At 36.0% G+C, this 10,166-nt stretch overlaps 1 protein-coding gene across 6 annotated transcripts in view; it reads right to left on the bottom strand.

Annotated features, from left to right (window-relative positions):
* LOC308560191 (protein argonaute-3) overlaps positions 1 to 10,166 on the bottom strand; it is an 87,601-nt gene that overhangs the window by 14,201 nt on the left and 63,234 nt on the right. For all 6 annotated transcript variants that reach the window (XM_081143939.1, XM_081143938.1, XM_081143940.1 and 3 more), the window contains 5 exons: positions 8,246 to 8,336; positions 4,759 to 4,953; positions 4,304 to 4,438; positions 1,674 to 1,775; positions 204 to 403 (listed from right to left, as the gene is read on the bottom strand). In XM_081143939.1, the coding sequence (XP_081000065.1) occupies positions 204 to 403; positions 1,674 to 1,775; positions 4,304 to 4,438; positions 4,759 to 4,953; positions 8,246 to 8,336 (723 nt within the window). The remainder of the gene's footprint in view (positions 1 to 203; positions 404 to 1,673; positions 1,776 to 4,303; positions 4,439 to 4,758; positions 4,954 to 8,245; positions 8,337 to 10,166) is intronic.

Genomic DNA, 10,166 nt, shown 5'->3' with positions numbered 1-10,166 from the left:
TGGGCAGTCAGTTCTGACTATCATTGCTTTTCATATGGAACACTGACTCCTCTAATAGCTCATGGAACTTAATTTTCTAAATGATAGTTCTTTATGGCAAACAGAGAACCAAATACTTACATGGAAACAAAGAAATTTCCTGAGGAAATCCTAACATACCTAAATTTGGGTAAAAATCTGTATTTGTTATGCTTTTATATTACCTGTCGTGTTCTTTGTCTACGAGATGATATCTGGCTCTGAATGCCACCAGGTGAGCATAATACGCTGGTGCGGGTATAGAAACAGAACGTGTACAGCGCACATAAGTGTGGCAGAGCTGGTAAGTTAGCAGCTGAAGTTCATCTGCGGTAAAGCAGTTATCATCCCATAAAACATGATAGTGTGAAGGACGGCTGGTACCCTATAGAGAAGGCAATGACACATTCTGTTGATTTCTAAACTTTTAAACAAATATTCAGCAGATTAAGTTATACAAAAAGCCAGCTTTCTACATTAGTAAAACACATTCTAATTTAAAAATCGATTAAAAAAACATTTAGCTGGTTCTGGGTATACATCCAAAAAAAGTGAAAGCAGGAACTTGAACAGTTGTTTGCACACCTATGTTCGAAGCAGCATTATTCACAAGAGTCAAAAGGTAGAAGCAACCCAAGTATCCATCGATAGATAAATGAATAAACAATACGTGGTATATACAATGGAATATTATTATTCATCCTTAAAAAGGAAGAAAAGTCTGACACATACTACAACATGGATGAACCCTGATGATATTATGCTAAATGAAATGAACCAGTTACAAAAAGACAAACATTATATGACTCACTGATATAGAGTACCTGGAGTAGTTGGATTCACAGAGATACAAAGTAGAATTGTGAGGCTGGGCAAAGGGGGGAATAGGGATTTAGTGTTTAATGGGGACAGAGTGTTAGGAAAGATGAAACAAATTCCTCGGCTAGATGGTGATATGGCTGCATAACAACATGAATGTACTTAATGTGATGGAACTGTACACTTAAATATGATTAAAATGCTAAGTTGTATGTTATGTATATTTTACCATAATAAAAACTCCAGAACATTTACTTGAGCTCCTATCTATTAGTTACTACATTAGGTAATATGGACTCAAAGAAAAATAAAGTCAAAGATTTCTTGTCTTTTGGAAAACATATCTCGTAGAGGACTAGAGGAGACAGAGCACGTACCATTATAAAACGACTAAGAAGTGGCTGTATGGCTGCAGCACTTGGCCCTGTATGAGGACACCAAGGGAAGTAACGGCGGGAGTACGCCCTGGTTCTTCACCAAGTGGGGGAGGAGTGAGACTTGGCCTTTTTTAGAGTTAGTGAGGAGACTCTAGAAGAATGGCCACCTTAACAAAAGCACAGGGGGCATAACGATTCACGGTGTGTCTGGGGACTGGCCAACAGACCGGTATTAACAGGTCACTGACCGGGAATCGAACCATGATCTCCTGGATCCCAGGTCCACGCTCAACCGCTGAGCCATGCCGGCCAGGCAGTTGATTGATTTTGAGAGGAAGGGAGAGGGAGAGAGAGAGGGAGAAACACTGACGTGAAAGCGCAACACAGACTGGCTGCCTCCTGCACGCATATTAATGGAAGCACCTGAACAAAAATACTTCACCTGAAGTGTGGGCTTACCTGTATTCCAGCATGGCTACAGAGGTAAAAATCAAACTCATATGGGTGCGTAATGTCTGTATCCACGGTCGTTCCAGCTGGGATATTGCCACTTCTTCCAACCTGGATTTGTTTGGTGAAAGTTTAAATAAATAAGACAAATGTAAAAAAGGTATCTGAGAGCACTTTTAAAAATGTATAAATATACAGGCTGATCCCACGATTCACTACTTTCAGCTTGAACTATTACTTAAGCAGGCATTAAGAGCAGCCCCTATTCTAGTCTCAGTTCCTATTCTTAAATGTTGCTGAAAGTGAGCTATGACACAGGACAAAGTTATTAGTCTCTACTATATGCTCAGCTGGTTGCTGATCCCAGTATGGGTGGAAGACTTAAAAAAAACACCACTTTTGTTTTCAAGTTACTTTATAATACTTATGCATAGCAGGTACTCTTGAATGTTTATGAAAATTAGCATTTTTCTTGGAGAACACTGTATTTTTAGAGAGAAAGAATGCTGACAACAACCTCAACAATAGTCACCATTTGTTAACCATTTTTATGTGTCAGGTACTTTACATACATTATTTCTAATCCTGATAATCCTGCAAGTTAGGTATTATTCCCATTTGTTTAGGGAAACTAAGGCTCAGGAATATAAAATAATTTGCCCATGAGCATAAAACAAAGGGCAGAACTGGGAGTCAACCACAGAAATGAGTGCAAAGGCCCTGCTCCTTTTACTTTATACTAGCAGTTTCTTACTATTTTATACTAGCAATTTCAACCTCTTGATTTTCTCTGCGTAGATATACGAATGAAATGGCTCAAAATAATGAAAGGCCCCTAATAAAACACTCCAAATATACATATACTCACCTCCACCTCCTTATCTCTAATACATTTAAAATCACCAACTAACATTATTTCTGCATGTAAGGAACTATGAGGTAGTTGGCTCAAGTTACAGCTGTGGAGACCAACCAGCTAGCCGTCACCAAGCACAAAACAAACTGCATAATCTACTAAATTATGCTGATTCATCACATAAATCTAATTAATACATATAAAAAGTTTTGTTCTACTTAGAGAGGTAGCTGAAGGCTTGGGTTCACTTCACAGCTCTACCACTTTCTAGTTGTGCAATCTAAGGCATGGCATTTTACCTCATTGTGCTCCTGTTTCCTCCTTTATAATGATCTCTAATCATTTAGTATCAGTAGATGATATCTACTGATAATAATCCAAATCTAAATATAAAATAATCGGTAGATTTAGAGTGAAGCTGAAAGAGAAGCAAACAAATGGAGGACTGGCATAACTAAACATCAGATGCTAGTAATCATTAAATCTTACTTAGCTTTCCTAATCCTACTTTTGAGGAAACCTTTGGTTTTCAAGGTACAGAAATATACCTAGTAATTTGGGGTCAAAGGCCTTTAACAACCTGGCCATAATAAAATTATTACTACTGCTATCAGAGAGGTGATAGACCACAGTGATTAAGAGCACTCTGGAGACATGCTGCCTGATTTGAATCCTAGCTCTACTAATTATTAGCTTTGTAACCATGGGCGGTTAACCGCCATGTAACACAGTTTCCTCCTGTGGAAAATGGAGATAATAATAGTAAGTACCTCACAGTATTGTTTATGAAGATCAAATGAGGCTAATTTGTACAAAATCTCTCAAACAATGCCGACTATTGTTCTTTTTCTCTATTATTTACCAGCATCACCACCACATGCTATAACTAGCTAACCTTTATTAAGTACTAAAGCATGTGCCAATCACCATTCCAAGTGTATTACATATTTTAATTTATTTAATCCTCTCAACAACCCAAATAAAGTACATACTAATATTACCCAAACTTTGTTGAGAAAGAAATAGGCACAAAGATGTTAAGTTACTTGTCCAAAGTTACACAGTGAGAGTAACCAAAGACCAAATATACACCAAAGACAAGACACACTCCTCTGTCTCTCAGTTTTTCCTATTGAACCCTTTCCCAAGGGGACACAGACACTTGCAATCCTTTGATTTCTCTGCTCCAACGTTAGCAGGATGGGGGCAGAGCACTGGAAATGACAGTAAGACTGCTACTTGCCTATGTTATACACAGACAAGAAGACCTATTTCCTCCCAGGTATTTATACCTCCTTCCCCTACCTAGTTATAAAAATATATATTCACATTATAAAACACAGAAAACAACTCTATAAATTTTTAAGGAAGAATTGTTTAAAAGTTAGTTTGTAAGAATTTCTACTAGTCATTCTAGACAGTCCCTAGCTTTAAAAAACAACAACAATTTTTACAAGGTATTTTAAAAAGAGAATGTACCTTTTTCTTTTGAACATTTAAGGAAAATATGAATAGAAAGAAAAAAATTTAAAACTATGAGTTTCTTCACAACAAAAAAGCATTAGTGGGATTTTGAACACTTGGAATGCTACTAGAAATTCTAGAAAGTTAAAAATTTTAAACAATTAACTTATTTTGATGCTTCTATACTCATAATCTGCTTTGTTGAAATTTGCTACCATACATTAGAAACTCTGCTGTTGGCAGAGAGCCTTTAAGTGCTCTATGAACTATGTTAGATAAGCCTGGCTTATGCTAGTATTACAAAAAGATGTAAGATTACCCTTTCTGTCCTATCAGCACAAAATAATCGAGTGTGATGTCTCTTCTGAACTACAATGTAGGTTATTCCAGGTTGATAGTCTTTCTCCAAACTGATGCAGGCTTCTCGAATTGCTAGCAGTTCATAATATAATACCTAGAGAAGATGAAATGGAAAGATTTGATATAATCAGCCGTTCTCTCACACATACTTCAAAGTGAGACATTTAGTCTCAGTATATCTTAATGTCATCACTTTACAGCTAAACATACCTCTCTATTTCATCTTAACTATTATCAGAGCACAGTCTTAGCAATCAAGGCTTACACATCCACAGTAAACATTTTAAAAGGGAAATCTAAGGAAGCATCAAATTTTGACTTTAGGATTAAGGCTTCTAACTTCAGAACTAGACACCATATTATAAACACAGTATCTGATTTAACCATAGTATGATGAGATCCCAGGCCACCAACCTGCCTAAACTGTCCCTCTGAAACACCATCCCGATAAAAGATGATACGCGTAGGTTTGAACCGAGTTGACTTATAAAACTGAATGAGAAGTTCTCGGACCATGGATGCCAAGTCCTGGATGATCTCCTGTCGGGGTCTCTGAACTCTTACTGTAGCACAGTATCTGCTTGGGTGGGCATCCATACTACCTACAACCTATGTTGGAAAAGTAAAGAAAAACAGAAATAAGATAATCAAAACTACATGAATATGAACTTACTGCAATAAAAAAAAATTGAAAGCATATGGATTTCATTTAAATTTGTATTTTACTATAACCTTCTATATACCATTGTTCATTTGGAGAGTAATCAAAAACATCATTCCCAGTGAAGAACAGAATAAAAGACTCAGTACAGGGTCAAAAATCATTTTCCTATAAGAAGGCCGTACTTTCCATTTAACAATTAGATTCTAATTTTTAGATGTTGGCAGACCTAATAATTAGTAACGGGGAAAAAGGAGACAAAAGAAATAAGAGAAAGGAAGTAAAAAAGAGGACCCATGAAAAAATCCTTGATTTCTCTTTATATTTTTTATACTTTAGCAAATCACCCCAAAAGCCATACTGATGACTCTGGCATCATCTTAGAACTGTTAAGCTTCATAAACTTTAAAAGAATTTTACCTTTCTTACTTCAATGTCCTAGATCAGAAGGCTTGAATCCATGAGTTTGTTTTCTTTTATTTGTTCATTTATTCTGTTTTAATTTTTTTTTTAAGATTCCACATATAAGTGAAATCATACGATATTTGTCCTTCTCTGCCTTATTTCATTTAGTATAATGCCCTCAAGGTCCATCTATGTTATTGCAAATGGCAAGATTTCATTCATCCATTTGTGGTAACATGAATGGATCTTGAGGGCATTATGCTAAGTGAAATATTTTAGACAGAGAAAGACAAATACCATATGATTTCACTTATATTTAGATTTTAACAAACAAAACAAAAATAATCAAGCTCACAGATGCAGAGAACAGATTGGTGGTTGCCAGAGGTGGGGAGTGGGTGGTGGGTGAAATGAGTGAAGGGGGTCAAAAGATACATACAAATTTTCAGTTATAAAATAAGTCAGTCATGAGGATGTACTGTACAGCATGGTGACTATAGTTAATAATACTGTATTACATATTTGGAAGTCACTAATAGAGTAAATCTTAAAAGTCTCATCACAAGAAAAAAAATTTTGTAACTATGTATGGTGATAGATGTTAACTAGACTTATTGTGGTGATCATTTCTCAATATAAACAAATATTGAATCATTATGTTGTACACCTGAAACATAATTTTATGCTTATAATTATATCTCAGTTATAAATACATCCACACATACAGTATTTAAAAGCATATCTAACTTCCTGTTAGTAATTTAAATGTCTTACTCATTTGAAACCAAAATATGGAAAATTCTTATGTTTGTCTTTTGTCTTAAACTAGAAAATAATCACGAGTTTTTACAGAAATGAGCTAGAACCTGCCTACCTATTTATGTACATGAGGTTGTATCTGCTTTTCCTTCATTCTCTATATGAAAAAATAAACCGAATCATCTTCCCTCTGAATGGTATCTCACTACTAAAATATAAATCTATACCCCTTCTGATGGCACAAAAAGCCTCACAAAAGCCTCACAGTCTGCTATACTACATTTCAATTCCCTGCATTTCTCAACATTCTCCAAACACACCAGGTTTCTGTGATGTAAATTTTAATTTACATCACTATCAAGGTAATATCTATTATACTATGTGGCATTTATTACTTATATTTGTTTCTCATACTAGTCTTTAAGTTCTTGGGAATAGAAGCCATATAGCAAAAAGAATCAATTAATAAAATCTATTTTGATGGCCTCTGATAATCATAAAAGTGGGTATTTGGTAGAAATAGGCTTAGTAGGAAAGGACGACTATAAAAAAGTCCTAAAGAATTCCAATATGCTTGAACATTCTTGGAAAATGACCCCAAAATAGCAAATCCAACTAAGTCTTTTTAATTTCTTTCTTTTTTTCTCCTTATCATTTTATCTTTTATAAGAACATTTTTATGAATATCAAATGGCTCACTACCATCTCTAGGACACTTAAAATTAAACAATTCATGCATAACTATAAGAATACAAAGCAACATAACTTATTAATAGATAAAAGTCAATTATCTTCACTAATGAAAATAGCTTTTGAATAATATGTAAAATTAAAAAAATATATATGTTTTTATTGATTTCAGAGAGAGAGGAAGGGAGAGAGGGAGAGAGATGGAAACGTCCATGATGAGAGAGTCACTGATTGGCTGCCTTCTGCACGCCCCCCTACTGGGGATCGAGCCCACAACCCAGTCATGTGCCCGGATTGGGAATTGAACCATGACCTCCTGGTTCATAGGTCAACACTTAACCACTGAGCCACACAGGTTGGGGTAAAAACTTTTTTAAAAAAATGTTTTTATTGATTTCAGAAAGAAGAAGGGGGAGGGAGAGAGAGATAGAAACATCAATGATGAGAGAGTCATTGATAGGCTGCCTCCTGCACGGCCCCTGCTGGGGATTGAGCCCCAAACCCGGGCATGTGCCCTGACCAGGAATTGAACCAAAATCTCCTGGATCCTAGGTCAATGCTCAACCGCTGAGCCATGCTGGCCTGCTCAATAAAAAACAATAAAAATTTTAATGTTTACTATCATTTTCGAAGATAAGTAAGGTTTATCAGATTGTTAAAAATGTATGTAAAGACTATTAAAATGGATAATAAAAATATAAAATCTTACAGCTTAATTTCTAAAATTTATTAAGTATGCCTAAATATATGTTGACATTTTCAAAACATTGGCAGTAGTTAAAATCAAACAATTTTCAAGTTGGGTAAAATATTGTCTGGCTTTCTGTAGTTTATAAGAAATACACTTAAAAGAGCTGACACGGAAAGGTTACAGGTACAGAAGTGGGCAAACCTACAGGAGGCAGATGTTAAAAGTAGGAGTGGCAGTATTAAACAAAGAATTTATGTGCAAAGTATTAAACTGGACAAAGGTAGAAGATATTTTATACTGAAAAAAGTACAATCCACCAATCTTATATATAATGCATCTTTCTATATCAAAGACATTACTGAAAGACATACACAAATTCTTCGAATTACAGAAAGTTACTGAAAATATACAATCATGTAGAGGAGGTCAAATAGACAAATTAAAGTAGGAAACAAATTAAAGATGTGAGTAATACAATAATTAATAAACTCGATTTAATAGCTATATATGGAACTTGCAGCCCCCAAACTAGAGCAGAATCATTCTTTTCAAAAACCCAAGGAACATATGAAAGTTGACTTTATATATATTTATAAAAGTTGGTTTCAAAGAAAATATCATTAAAATTCAAAAACCTGAAACCAAAATGTTGATCTTCTTCTAAACTTTAGATAAATCTGCCTAATGACACTCACAGCAGCAATAGAAGGCTTCTTCCCATCACCAGCTGGTGGATGAGTGACATCTGCTCCCAAAAAGATCACTGGTTGCTGGAACACAGAAGGTCTTAAACACATTTTTTAAGAGAGTTAGATAATTCATTTTTTTCATTATCTATCTGTTTCATACTACTGTAATACATCTGCAAGTTGGTGACACAGCGCAGAGGTGGTCCTATACAGACAGCTTTATAGGCCTGAAATACTGACAGTTTTGTTCTCTTAATTCATGAACCCCTGGCCATTGAAGTAAAAGCTCACAGTGGCTCTATCCAATGTCTTATTCAGAGCAGTTTTCTGCCTTAAATAGTGGTGATGGTGGTTGCAGAGGGCTGCCAGTGTTCTTTGTAATAGCATAAAATGTTAGGCTTCCTCATATTAATCCAGCAATTTGTATTAATCTTTCTTTAATGTACTTACATTTTAAGCTTATGTAATCTCTCAAGGAGAAAAAGAATCATTAAACTATACACTGAAAGGGATTATGAGAGTCTACTACTCCCCCTCCCATGTCCAAAAGTATAAATTTGAATAACATATAGTTAACAGTTATGAAGCAGCTAGTAGTTCATTTTATTTCTGAAACTATATCCTTTTTAAAAAAAATATTTCTATTGTTTTGAGAGAAGAAGGGGGAGAGGGAGGGATTGAAACATCAATGATGAGAGAGTCACTGATCAGCTGCCTCCTGCATGCCCCCCACTGGGGACAGAGCCCGAAACCCAGGCATGTGCCCTCACCAGGAATCGAACCTCCATCTCCTGGATCATAGGTTGATGCTCAACCACTGAGCCACGCCAGCTGGGCATGAAACTATATCCTTTAAGATTCAAATGATTATTTCTTAGTTCTTGGGCTTGTTGATAAAATTCTATATTCATTTCATTTAAGAATCTCATCTCATATTTAATAGGGATAGGAAGCTGAGGCAGCATGGAAAAACAGGAAAAAAAGAGCTTTTATGTCAAACACATATCCTTATTGTAATGATTATTTGTGTGTGTACTGGTCAAGATATTTAACTTTTTTTTAGTATGTTTTTGTTGGTTTCAGAGAGAGGAAGGGAGAGAGAAACATCAATTGCCTGCCTCCTGCATGCCCCCTACTGGGGACTGAGCCCATAATGGGCACGTGCCCTGACCTGGAACAGAACCAGGGAACTCCTGGTGTACGGGATGATGCTCAACCAACTGAGCCATGCTGGCTGGGCAAGATATTTAATTTTTTAAAGCCCTAGTTGCTTCAACTATTAAAAGGAAACCTGCTGTTTAATTCTCCAAATAACAGCCTCTTCCCCAGCACCTGTTTCTAGGTCATTAAGTCTCATACTTTGTAAGAGCTCTTAGACAGGATGGTGATCCAACAGTAACATCCATTGTCCCACTGACTGCAGCAGGGGTTGATATGGCTTAATTAATGGATCTATTGATGGACATGTTCCCCCAACCCATCCCCCAGAACCTCCATCCTTCCCTCACTTTCTAGGTAAGTAGCCTCATGACAGCGGGTTGAAGATATGACTATTAAATAATGAGAAAATTCTTCAAGCTGGGCTCTCCAGTAAGAAATAAAGCTCTTAATACTTTCTAGGTAGGCAAGAGGAATTTTGCATACTAAATGAAAATAGAGGTGGGAGGGGATTTTCACAATGGAATCTCTTAAACTTGCCAATCCAAACTCTTTTAATTCTTTTTGTCAAAATGTCTATTTACCACCCACAGCAGGAATCATCAAAGCGGTTTCTTTTTCTTTCTTTCTTTTTTTGTTAAGCCTCACCTGAGGATATTTTTTCCACTGATTTTTTTAGAGAGAGTGGAATGGAGGGAGGAGAGACAGAGAGAAACATCAATGTGAGAGAGACACATTGATGGGTTGCCTCGCCCATGAGCCTCGACCT

The sequence above is a fragment of the Miniopterus schreibersii genome, assembly GCF_964146895.1.
Source record: "Miniopterus schreibersii genome assembly, chromosome: 8".
Classification (NCBI taxonomy): Eukaryota; Metazoa; Chordata; class Mammalia; order Chiroptera; family Miniopteridae; genus Miniopterus; species Miniopterus schreibersii.
The sequence above is the reverse complement of the archived record's forward strand: the minus strand, read 5'-3'. Positions and strand labels throughout refer to the sequence as shown.